Here is a 12,956-nt window from a genome sequence, read left to right as displayed (position 1 = left end):
GAAGAAGAAGAAGAAGAAGAAGAAGAAGAAGAAGAAGAAGAAGAAGAAGAAGAAGAAGAAGAAGAAGAAGAAGAAGAAGAAGAAGAAGAGAAGAAGCTGAGGGAGAAGACCCAGCCCCAAAGGCAGGAAAGAACAGATCACCCTAACACCAAGCAGAGTGTGCAAGGGCTCATTAGTCCATTTAATCCATTCCATCTCCTCCATCCTGTAGAAAAAGTAGCCTGAAAAGCTCAGGGACACCTAGAGAGGGATGGGTGGGGACCACAGGGCTTGAAGAGGCACCCTAGGTGTCTAGGCTTGTTCTCCCTCTCAAGGCCTCTTCTGTCTCCTTCTCCACCATGCTGGCAGCTTACGGCGCATGTACATCATCAACAATGAAATCTGCTCCCGGCTCGTCTGTAAGGAGCATGAAGCCATGAAAGGTGAGATGGTGTCGGAGTGTTCGACAGGGAGAGACAGACACAGAGACGGGCTGCAGGCCACGGCAGCGCTGCTGTAGCTCAGGTCTAGTTGAGGCGTAGCCCGCGGCTTTCCTAGCTCCCACCAGCCCCTGCAGGAAGTGGTCCCCAATAAACAAGGCCAGGAGTATGTCCCATGCACACACACAACCCTAACAAAGCTGCTGGGGCACTAGATGCCTTTCTGGTGAGATGGAGCTCTTCTGCTTGTATAGAGCATTTTTTAAAGCTCTGACTGCTTTAAAGGCCACAAGAAAAGGGACACACACACACACCCACACACACACATTCACACACACACACACATTTGGAGATGGTAAGGTTTGGATAAAGTCTATAAAAATATACAGTAGAGGGCACTTAGAAATCAACTACCTTATAAACCACTCACCAGTGATGCCAGGAAGCATTTACATTGCTTTCTGTGAGGTTGCCCAGGTAGAAAGACTTTGTAAGAACCACTTTACAAGAGTCCAAAGTGTGGTTCTAGACCACGCGTGGTGGGAACAAACATTTCTCACCTCACCCTCGGACAGCCCCGGAGCACGGCTGTGGTCCAGGCAAGGCCACAGACAGGGCCCCTTCTGACTCAGCAGCTGCCTGGCTCTGAGCTACTGAGTCAGAGCTGGAGTCCCCATCTCAGGAGGAAACTTGCCCGGCCCCTGGTGGCTTTGTGCAAGCCACCTGCCAGGGAAGCACCTTGGGCCTGAGGACAAGTGTTTGGGACAATGGGCCCTTTCAGGTATCTCGAGGGACTTGCTAAAGTTAGCTCTTTGCACACAGTAAACATGAAGTGGACACGGAATGACTGGACCTCATTTTCTATTTAGAAGGCCCCTGACTAGCAGAATAGGGAAGGGAGAGAAAGGAAACTACCACTCACTGACCACCTGCGCTGGGCCCCCGGCACAGGCTGTACTCACGCTGCTGAGGTGGGCGTGCTCGTGCTTGTTTTATAGAAAGGGATAGTGAAGTTCACCAAAGGAAAGGAACTTTCTAGTAAGTGGTAACTAACGAGCAGGTGGCAGAGCTGAGGTGTCAGCCCAGATCTTTTTCTCTTCAACATAACTACTGGGCCACACTGCAAACACAGTCTTCTCTCCTCCTTCTAGTAGAGCCCCCTCATCTCCTACATGGTCCCTGACCTGACCCTCTGCTTCCCTGCAGATGAGCTGTGCCGGCAGATGGCCGGTCTGCCCCCCAGGAGACTCCGCCGCTCCAACTACTTCCGCCTGCCGCCCTGTGACGATGTGAATTCGCAGAGGCCCCGTGGTCTGTGATCGCCAAGGAAGACGAAAGCCAGAAAAATGGGAATTCTGCTTCTCCACGGTCCGCTAATCCAGAGACTTCAGTATTTCTTAAGCTGATCCTCTTATAATTTTCCCCCTTTGCCCCTACTCCCTAATTTTTTAGAGACCCGTAACATTTATCTCAGATTTCAGTATTTTATATGTAACTGTTGCATAATTTTGCTGCTTCCCAATATCATAGGCATAGTGGATATATGATGACCACCTGGCTGCTTCTACATACTGTTTTCAGGAGAGAAACATATATATATGTATATATATATATATATATATATATATATATATTTTTTTTTTTTTTTCTTTCCCTTATGGTGCTAAGAATTAACCCCAAGGCCTCATGAATGCTAGGTAAGAGCTCTGGGACTGAGCTACAGCCCCAACTTTTAGGCTAATAACTTTATCTTTTCAATCTGCTGACCATAGATTTTAGGAAAGAGGTGCTGTTCTCCTCTGGCTTGGCTGGCCATAGAGTGTCTCCTCTTTTCCTTTTCTGGTTCCTACACTGACTTTAGTGTCTCACGTTTTGCCAGGGAGGTCTTTTTGATGAGGTGGAGGATAGTAATTGTCGTAGTCCTAGGGGACTGCCCAACAGAGCCAAGGATCCTCTCATCTTACATAAATACATGAAGACACAGTGTTGCATTCCGCCATGCTCGGAGGCTGGCGCTAAAGAGAGAGGAGAATGCCAGGTACGGAACTTGGATTTTTATTTCCACTTCATCATGCCTATTTCCCAACAGGACATAGGATGGGGAGTTAAGTCCGGTTTTCTTACATGTTTTATCATCATTTGCATGCCACGTGCCACGGAGGCCCCCTCCGCAAAGCAAGTTGGACACCTTCTTGAGAAACTACACCATGTTTCCAACTTCCCTCTCCATTCCCAGATGCAAGAGTACAGCTCCCAATACCAATGGCTTCTAGAATGTCCCAACTGGGCCCTAAGAAGGATGGGTGGATCTGAACTTCAGTAGGCAGGCAGAAGACTTACCTAATATTAAGACGAAAAAGGAAAAGGATCACAATATTCAGACACTTATCCTAGCTCTCAGCATTACCAGGCAGCCTCAGGTAACACTGTGTTTTTCTGTATCAGGCCCTGCTTTAATTTCCTCGTCTTTTGTTCCAAGGTTTTCATTCTATGATCCTCCAGATTTAAGTGCACCGAAGCCTAGACACACTGTCGCTGCTTTTACAGCCAGCACGTCTTCTCGCTTTGTCCAACAGTGGAACTCTGTACTCCTAGCTACTCTCCCAGCCACCAAAATCCCATTTTAATAGTAACAAATATTTATTGAGATCCCTTCCTTTTGATTAATAAAAATTTTCTATAAAAGCCAGTGAAGGGCTGGGGAGATAGCTCAGTGGAAAAAGTGCTTGCCTGGCAAGCATGAGGTCCTGAGTTTGATCCCTAGTACCACCAAAAAAAAAAAAGAAAGAAAAAAAGAAAAGAAAAGAAAAGCCAGTGGCCACTGGAATTCAAATGGGAACTAGGAGAAAAAGTTGCACTGATGATGGGGGCTACATTCCTTTTCTTTTTCTTTTTTTCTTTTTTTTTTTTTTGTGCATTTTTTTTTCTTTTTTCTTTTTGCATTCCTTTTCATATAACTGAGAAAACTAGCTAAATGAGGCTCAGATTTTTTTTTTTTTCTTTTTCTAATGTGGTGCTGAGGCTTGACCCCAGACATGCACCCTGCCAAAGGAACTGCGTCCCCAGGCCTTTGTATTTTATTTTGAGGCAGCACACCACGAAAGCACACAGGGTGGCCTCCAGCTTTGCGCCCTCCTGTCTCAGCCTGCCCAGTAGCAAGAATTGAGGCTGAGGCAGCGCGCCTGGCATTGATGGGATTCTTGCTGTTAAACAGCATAGGGCTGGCGCTGGAGCTCAGAGGTAGAGCTCTTGCAGAGCACAGGTGAGGCCCTGGTTTTGAACCTCAGCATGGCAAAGAAAAAGAAAACTTTCATCTTAATGGGATTTATACAACTGATAAAAGAGGACAACCCCAGCTCATGTAATCTCTGCTCCATATAGTACTAGAATTTTTTTTTTCTCATTAAACATTTTATTCATGTGACCCCAGAACCCAGCAGAATCAAAATCAACCCAGTTAAACCCAGCCCGCCCGGCAACCCTCCTCCTGGTGGCCCGGCCCCGGGGTGAAGCGCTGGCTGCAGGACGGCTGCGGCCGCGTGGCGTCCAGGCTGGACGGGCGCCTTGCTCACACAGCGAGTACTAGAATTAAATATATTCGTATATACACATTAAATGGCTGTTGTGGCTACTATTGAAAGACACCATGGGCACAGATCTTCTAAGAATCATCTTAAGAATTTCTTCAGTGGGACTGGGGAGATGGCTCAGGGGAATAAGTGCTTGCTTGGCAAGCACAAGGTCCTGAGTTCAATCCCTGGTACCACAAAAAAAAAAAAAAAAAAAAAAAAAAAAAGAATTTCTTCAAAATGCTCCAAATCCAAAGTAATAAGGAGATGGAAATATTAGTTAACCTGATTTGAATGGTGCCTGTTGTATACATGTATTGAAATCTGTACACATACTTCACAAAATATATGCAATTATTTTATGTTAATAAAAATGTAAACAAAATGTTGATGGAGATGGAAATACTCCACTAATGTGATCATTGCATGCCATAGGCATGTGTGGAATGATGACACTGTATACCACACAGCTGTATACGTAACACAATAATCAACAACTAAAAAGTCAATACCAATGTTTATTTTAGGAAACATTAAAAAAAAAAAAAAAGCCACTTTGTCCTCAGAAGCTAGGAAAACACAAAAAAGAAAAAAAAAGTTCTCATGAATTTGTCCCTCTAACTGCCTGTGGAACAAGACAGGATGACACCCCGGCAGGCAGCACCCCAGCCGCAGTATTGTATGTATCGCAAATTAAATAGTTTTAAATGAATTCTAATCCTATTTCCTTCTCAGAAGAAAGTGGTCTGGTCATTGTTTTCTCTCTTCTCCTCTGTGTTTACAAAAGACCTGTATGAGCCAAGCATAGTGGTGCTCACCTGTAACCCCTGCACGCAGGAGGCTGAGGCAAGAGGATCGCTGTGAGTTCAAGACCAGCCTGGGCTAAAAGTGAGTGAAAGGCCAGCCTGAACTGCACAGCAAGGCCCTATTTCAAAAAGACAAAAAAATCCACAAGAAAACAAAACAGATTTGCATTCGGGCTCCTTTAACCCATTTTGAAAGCCAAGTTCCAGTACCATCCCGAGCTTCCACTCTGCTCCCCACCCATTTGACCCTTCACAGCTCCACCGCTGCCCCCCAACACCTCCAGTTTAGTTCCCTCCTCCAGTTACCAGGGCCCTTTCTCTTTCTGCCCCCTTCACGCCCAACAGTCTTGTTAGATGAAGTTTCTACTCTTACACCTACTCTTACTTTTCTTTTGCTTGACCAAATTCCTGTGTTTTTGCTGTTTCTCATTTTCTAATATTCTCTGTGCTTATTTGGCAGTGCTGCTGATCTGATCCAGGGCCTCACCCTAGTTAAGCAAACGCTCTTTCCCTGATTTACTGCCTCAGGCCTCGAATTTGTATTCTAAAGAAAATTATTTTAGGGCCAGCCAAATAGCTCAGCAGATTAAAGCAACTGCAACCAGGCGCAGGGACTGAGGGGTTTAATCCCTAGTCTTGCTGAGCTGGCCTGGCCCCCTGGGGCATGCTGAGATGGCAATTGAGACTGGGCATGGCGGCGTGTGCCTGTAATCCCAGCTGTTGGGAGGCTGCAAACAGGTGTATCGCTACAAGTCTGATCTAGCAGTGAGACCCTGAACACCCTGTAGACCCTTCCCTAAAACAAAAAAAAAAAAAAAAAAAAAAGAAAGAAAGAAAAGAAAAGAAAATTATTTTTTTAAAACAATGGATCTTCAATATCAGAATTAAAGGATCTGGTAAACACATTCACTAGAGACTGAAAGCTTTCCGGGTGTCCTGAACAGGCAAGAACTTCATCTTCCTCCGGAGAAGGTTGGCCCTGACTTTCTCTTCCCAAATTGCCCAGCTTCCACCGGGAGCTTGACTTTTCCACCGTTCATCCTTGTGATTCAAGAAATCTCTCCTTATACCTCTTTGGATTAAAGTGCCTGATTAGGCAGATCTGGGGTTCTAGTCCCGGCTTGCCCTGCTGGCCCCGCCCCTGCGGTGCGATGAGACTGGGATTGAGACTGGGCATGGTGGCCTGCGACTGTAATCCCAGCTCTTGGGAGGCTGAAAACAGGGGGAATCACTATGAGTCCAATCTAATAGTGAGAACCTGTAGACCCTATAGACCCTGTACTACATACTAAATAAATAAATAAATAAATAAATAAATAAATAAATATAAAAAAATTTCTCCTTCCTCCTCCAGTGAACAAGCTGCAAACTCAAGCGCGCACTTGGCTCCCTGGAGCCCAGCTCCACACACACTTTCTCTTGGTTTTTGGGGCAGATGGCGCAAACACCAGCTGGTTTCCCCACCTCAGGCTCTTACTTCGGGTGACATCAAGCAGTACAAGTTGCTAGCCACAAGCTCCTCCCTCATAGCCTCAGGGTGTTTGTGGCAAAAGTGAAAGGTTTAGCAAAATACTGTACATCTGGCTCAGAGGTGCAGTGACCCACACACTCTGAGGTTCCTCCTCCTTTGGTCCTGAGGCTGCGGACCCGGGCGGAAGGACAAGCAGCCTCCAGGACAGGAAGACTGGGACTCACCAGCTCCTTACTCGAGGTGCATTTGGGGATTGTGAGGAAGGGTCCCCGAAAGATCTGGAAACAGGAGGGGAGGAGCCAGAGCGCTGCAGAGGGCAGAGGGACGCCCTTGGGGTCTGTCAGCTCCAAGCAGGGCTTGGGTAAAATTCTGTGGATTGCTGCCATTCAGCTTTCTGAGGCTCGGCATTTCACCAGCAAGCAGCAGGGAAAGTGTTAGGTTACTGTTCTCTGGTAGAGAGCAACAGGTGGCCGCAGTGGTTTTTTTTTTTTTTTTTTTTTTTTTTTTTTTTTTTTTTTTTTTTTTTCTTCGTTTTACAAACCAGTCAAGCAGCACCAGAAGCGGCAAGCAGTCAGACAACAACTTCTGGGCAGAACCCACGAGGGAAAAAGCAAATGTTGTTTATATAAAGACACTTAGAAGCCACAGCTTCCTGTGAACACGTCCAACTTCACCTCACCTCAAGCCCCTCACGTTTGTTTTTTGTTTTTTTTTTTAAGAAGCTGATCATGGTTTTGTGCTTTTTTTTTTTTTTTTTTTTTTTTGCAATTTGTCCAATCAGTTGGAGGAAGGTTCTAGCTTTTTCCTAACCCCAGATCTTGCAGTTTCTTTTTTCCTTACTCTGTCTTCTCCCTTTTGCTTTCTGCTGTGTATTTACCTGGCTGTAAATTAGCAGCGTACAGTGTCTTGGGAGAGCATAATTAAATTCAGGCAAAAACCCATGGTCAAAGTCAGGGTGCTCTGGTAAAATTCTGTGAGGGTTGCCCCCACGGATGGCGATGGCATAGATGAGCTTTAACAAATACAAGGACATTCCTTCCCTCCCCCGCCCTCCCTGACACCCCCTCCCCACCCACTGGTCCAGCCAGCCAAGCCAGCCAAGTGCTCTACCGCTAGCTACACCCCCAGACCAGGAAGTGCTTTTAATGGAAAATAAACCTGAACAGTACTTCAGGCCTTGATGGGTGTTACGGTACCAACTGCATCTCTGTGAGCTGTTTCCTAATATATTCTGTCTCAAACGGTAAAGCAAGGGACGTTTCAACAAAGGGTGATGAGAATGGCACAAAAAAGTATTTCTTCCCCTCATGCTATATTCAAATATCCCTGGTTTCTTGAGACAGGCTGGCCTTGAATTGATGATCCTCCTGCCTCGAGCTCTCCCGTAGCTCGAACTCCAGGAATTGCTGCTGCACCTCAACAGGGAGGACCTGATTTAACCCATGATGTGGGCATTCTCCTCTTCAGTGGAAAGACAGCAGTATGTGTGGGAAGCAGTCACATGGAGTGAATGCACCACAGAGCCACAGCGGGCCAGCGGGGTAGCAGTGGCCCTTGCTATTTGTCCCTGGGAGGTTCATGCTCCCCTTCCTGATCCGGCAACCGAGAAAGAGGCCTCTTAGGCATTTGTGGTGGATGTGCCCATGTGGGAGGGCAAGGGCAGTGCAGGGGCTCATGGGGCAGGAAACCAGGATTAAGTATGAGCAAAAGAGTTTAGAGTTAAGTTGTACTGGTGCACAGCTAGTCTGGGAGGCTGAGGCAGGAGGATCACAAGTTGGAGCCCAGCCTGGGCATGTTAGCAACTTAGGGAGAGGCTGTGTCTGAATTTTTTATCGTTGCTTTGAAACAGGGTTTCACTATGCAATTCAGGCGTACCCCAGGCTGATCTCAAACTCGCAATGATCCTCCTGCCTCAGCTTCCCAAGTACTGAGATTACAGGAGTGCACCACCATGTCACGCAAAATTTTAAAAAATTAGAAAAGGGCCAGGGAAGTAGTTCACTGTAAAAACCCTAGTATCACCAAGAAAAAAAAGGGTGAGGGGAGGTATTTTCAGCACTTGATTAGACAGTTCTCAAATCCTATCAAGGATTAAACTTTTATGTAAACCAAGGAGGGCTTCGATTTAATGATTAATGACTGAATGGGTTAATATATATATATATATATATATATAGTGATCTGCACAGACTCTAAAAATGACAGCCTAGGAAGAAGAAATTGCCCATAAGGTTCAGAACTTCTCAGAGTAGAGGGTGACAGGATTCCAGTTCCTGCAAAGAGCAGACAGAAACACTTCTGGTCCAGAGAACAGCAATTCTACAAGTGACACGTTGTTTCTGCCACGCTCTGCTTTCTCCAGGAGCTGGGCCTCAGCCCCTTGCAAGCTCTCTCCCAGGCGCTGGATGTCTTCCATCCCTTACATTATCACCTCACCGCACAAACTTGGAACACAGAGTTCGGTCTTTGGAACACACCCGCCCCTAAGGAGAAAGAAAGTCCTGCGAAAGCCCTCACCCATTTCCTAACAGGGTACAAAGGTGCTTAGTCACGGGGTTGGGGGGCTGGGGGAGTGTTGGAGGGCGTCTAGGCCAGGAAGGAGCAGAGTTCCTTTAGAAACTAGCCCACTGCTTCGGAATGATGGGAATGTCTGGCCCAGCGAGTGGAGCCCGGTGCTGAAGATTTACTGAACCAACTCTGGAGAATTAAACTGGAATCTGCAGTTTTACACCCTTGCTCAAGCAGAAATGTGAGAACCTTAAATCTGTTCACTTGTATTTTCTTATTATTGAAAAAAAATTTTTTTTAAATCTATTGTTGATTTGGTACAGGGTCTCCTACGTAGCTCCGACTCGTAGTGACCCTCCTGTCTCAGCCTCGCTACTACTGGGACCACAGGCACGCACCACCACACGCGGTCTTGGTGGCCGGCTCAGTGCGCCTGGGGAATCTGCAGCCGGAAGGGTGTGCAGTACCAGGCATCAAGCCCCGGGCCTGGCGCTTGCAAGGCAGGTGCTTAGACCTCAGAGCTATCTCCCCAGCCCTCACATTTTCTTGTCAGTCACAAAACTTCAAATCACTGGAGCAGATAACTTGTTGATGGTTACATTCTCATTTTCTAAATATGGGTTATCTAAAGATATCAAAGAAGATAATGTTTTATATAAGCATTCTTTGTAGAATATTAGCCATACAGTAGGATAACTCACTTTGTTTACATTATGGTTTCTTTTTTAGTTTGGCTTTTTGCAACAGAGTCTCACTGTGCAGCCCAGGTTGGCCTCATTCCTGCGGCAATCCTCCTGCCTCAGCCTCCCCAGTACTGGGGTTATAGGTGTGCGCCAACATGCCTGGCTGCTTTAATTTTCAAACAACCTCTGTTCTCTGGAAATTAGCGTGATATTTTCTACCTCTTAGATTTTAAATGATTTAATGTAAGTCAAAACTTGGGCCGGTGAGATAGCTCAGCAAACTAAGCACCTGCTTAGGCAAGTGCAAGGTAAAGTGATCCTTGGCACCACATGCCGTGCTGGTCCAGCTCCTGGGCACACTGAGCTGACCACTGAATCTGGGCGTGGTGGCGCATGCCTGTAATTCCAGCTCTGGGGAGGCAGAGGCAGGAGGATCACTACTACTCTGAGCTGCTTAGTAAGATCCCGTACCAGATACATTAAAGAAAAGAAAAAGAAAAACTAAAACATATACCATTAGGTAGTCATTGAAAATGTGGAAGAAAGGATGGAAAGGTCAAGCCCAGCCTGGGCAGCTTTGTAATACACTGCCCCAAAATTAAAAAGAAATGTTTTTCAATTCAAATTTATTTGTGTTTGATTATAGGACTTCTCCAAACTACATGGTGTATGCCTGAGCCGCGATGCTTCCTTGGCTCATTTTCCATCACAAATGACTTATTCTGTAGTCCATCAGCCTCCCGAGTGCCGGAGACCAACACTTGTTTACTGCGCTCTCGTACTCGAAGAGCCTGGGCAGCTGTGCGTGGAGCTGAGTCATTCCTGTAGGTGACGAAAGTCCTGTCCCTGGCTTGCTCAGACCCCAGAGAAATTCAGTGATGTGCCTGGCAATAAACTGAGAAAAACAAAAATTGGGAAATGCAGAAGCTGAGTTACTCCAAAACCCACACTTTCACCCACACAGACCCTTTTAAGGTTCTCTTAAAAACAACAAAGTATCACATTGAACAATGCAACCAAGTCCAGAAATAGCCGCCTGGGAGCAGGGCTGGGAGCTGGCGCCCAGGCCCAGGAGGCGTCTCCTGCAGGTGGCCTGGCGCACCAGGATGCAAGCTCACCCGCCAGTCTGCGGGAGAAGTGGTCAGGCCCAGATGGCCCAAACGGAGTGGCCAGTGGTGCAATTTCCAAGTCATGTTTTTTCCTCACTAAAAATAAACTAACTGTGTGTTGTGGTTTTTCAATAGAAGTTGGTAAGGGTAGGCAGTAAGGAAAAGAGCTAAGAGTTGAATAACACCTGGAAAAACTGGTTTTGAATCTCCACTAGTGCCAACTTCCCAGGAATTGAAAACCATTTTGTCATTAAAGAGATAATTTTTATTTTTCCCTCAAAAGAAAAGTGAACAAGAAATAGAGTTTTTTTTGTTTTTCAGGAAATAAACTATTGCTGGGTGTGAGGGTGCACACTTGTAATCCCACCACTTAGAGGCAGGAGGATCACCATGAGTTGAAGGCCAGCCTGGACTACAAAGTGAGTTCAAGGCCAGCCTAGCGAGACTCCTTAAAGATTTCTTTAAGAAGCTCATTGGTGGGGCCGGGGAGATGGCTCAATAGAATAAACGCTTGCCTGGCAAACGCAAGGGCCTGAGTTTAATCCCTGGTACCACAAAGAGAAAAACAAAAAAAAAATAAGAAGCTCATATAGACAGGTGTGGAGGACATCCCGGTAATTGCAGCATTTGGGAAGCCAATACAGGAGGATTCAGAATTCTAGGTTAGTCTGGGCTGCATAGCAAGACTGTTTTTCAAAAACTCAAAAGAAGACTGGGTGTGGTGACCCACACCTGTAATACTAGCACCCAGGATGCTGAGGCAGGAGGATTGCTGTGAGTTCGAGGCCAGCCTGGACTATATAGGGAGACCTCAAAAAAAAACAAAAGCCAAAAAATAAATAAATAAGGGGCCAAGGAGATGGCTCAATAGAATAAGCACTTTCCCTGGCAAGCACAAGGTTCTGAATTCAATCCCTAGTTCCGCCAAAATAAATGAATAAATAAATATAAAGGAGGAGGAGGAGGAGAAAGAAAAGAAAAAGAAGAGGAAGGAGGAGCAAAATAACATTTGTTCAATCTATTTTCTCAGAACTAGAAAGGAGAGAACAAAAGGCAAGAAAGTGTGAATCACATCTCAGCTCCTTTTCTCATCACTGCTGGGCTATGAGCAGTCATTCAAGACAACTGAACTGCTCATTGTTGCTAAAACCTCCACAGCTGGGCCAGTCAGACAGCTCTGCAGATTAAAGCATCTGCCTAGGCAGATGCAGGGACTGGGTCCAATCAGTAGATTGATCTCCCACTCTATCCCCCCTCCCTACCCCACCCCCCACTCTACCCTCCTCCCCACCCCCAACCCCCTCCCACACCGGCCCTGTCCCGCAGGTGCACTGAGAAGGCGACTGAGATGGGATGTGGTGGTGTGCACCCGTAATCCCAGCGTTTAGGAGGCTGAAAACAGGAGGATCACTACGAGTCTGATCTGTGTAGTGAGATCCTATGGACCCTGTCCTAAATATATAAAAGAAACAGATGAACAGATGACCTGAACACAGTGTGTATTGTTTTCAAACTAACAAAGTATGAGCCAAGCTCTGACAAATTATCAGCCTGTGTACAGCAGCAAAGATCATACGGACTGTGCAAAAGCACAGCAAGTGCAAACTTTTGCCTTTCAAGAAAAAGGTGTTTGCACCATTGAAAGCTCTGGACATTGTGTTTTCCATTTAAAACAAAAAATATTGGGGCCGGGGAGATGGCTCAGTAGAATAAGCGCTTCCCTGGCAAGAGCAAGGGCCTGAGTTCAAGCCCCGGTTCCACAAAAAAAAAAAGAAAAGAAAAAAAAAAAGAAAAAAAGAAAAGAAAAGAAAAATAAAACAAAAAATGTTAACGTATGGATTTGTTTTCTAATGGCAGTGTCAGCACTTTATGAAAAATAAGTGGGGTTTCATTTGCAGTTTGAGCACCTGGTCTCTGAGAGGATCAGCAACCCTGGACTACACTGTTCACCAGGAATTCTCTGTCTTATCCTCTCTACGCAGATTGAACCCATTCATCGATCTACAGCCTCAGCTATTGATACTGTGAAGTTGCAGAGCTTTGTCTCCAATGTTAAGAGATCTAACCTAGGGTCACACGCATGCTTGCCAAATACCTGTGTCGCTGAGCTAGGCTGCCAGGCCTTAAAAATTTGTTTTGCGCTTCCACCACAGCAACTATCGAAGAACAGTAGACATGGCCCTCCGCTATCCCATGGTCGTGGGCCTCAACAAGGGTCACAAGGTGACTAAGAATGTGAGCACACCGAGGCACAGCTGCTGTCGTGGATGCCTCACCAAACACACCAAGTTCATGCAGGACATGATCCGGGAGGTGTGCGGCTTCACCTCCTACAAGAGGCCATGGAGCTGCTCAAGGTCTCCAAGGACAAGCGCGCCCTCAAGTTCATCA

The 12,956-nt window shown here is 46.2% G+C and overlaps 1 protein-coding gene across 5 annotated transcripts in view; it reads left to right on the top strand.

The window, feature by feature from the left end:
• Mfap5 (microfibril associated protein 5) overlaps positions 1-2,013 on the top strand; it is a 13,624-nt gene extending 11,611 nt beyond the window's left edge. For all 5 annotated transcript variants that reach the window (XM_023707405.1, XM_023707404.1, XM_023707403.1 and 2 more), the window contains 2 exons: positions 349-422; positions 1,626-2,013. In XM_023707405.1, the coding sequence (XP_023563173.1) occupies positions 349-422; positions 1,626-1,738 (187 nt within the window). In that variant the 3' untranslated portion in view covers positions 1,739-2,013. The remainder of the gene's footprint in view (positions 1-348; positions 423-1,625) is intronic.
• The last annotated feature ends 10,943 nt before the right edge of the window (positions 2,014-12,956 follow it).

Source organism: Octodon degus, unplaced genomic scaffold (assembly GCF_000260255.1).
Source record: "Octodon degus isolate 3935 unplaced genomic scaffold, OctDeg1.0 scaffold00288, whole genome shotgun sequence".
Lineage (NCBI taxonomy): Eukaryota > Metazoa > Chordata > Mammalia > Rodentia > Octodontidae > Octodon > Octodon degus.
Note: the sequence above shows the minus strand (reverse complement) of the source record. Positions and strands in the feature narration are given on the sequence as shown.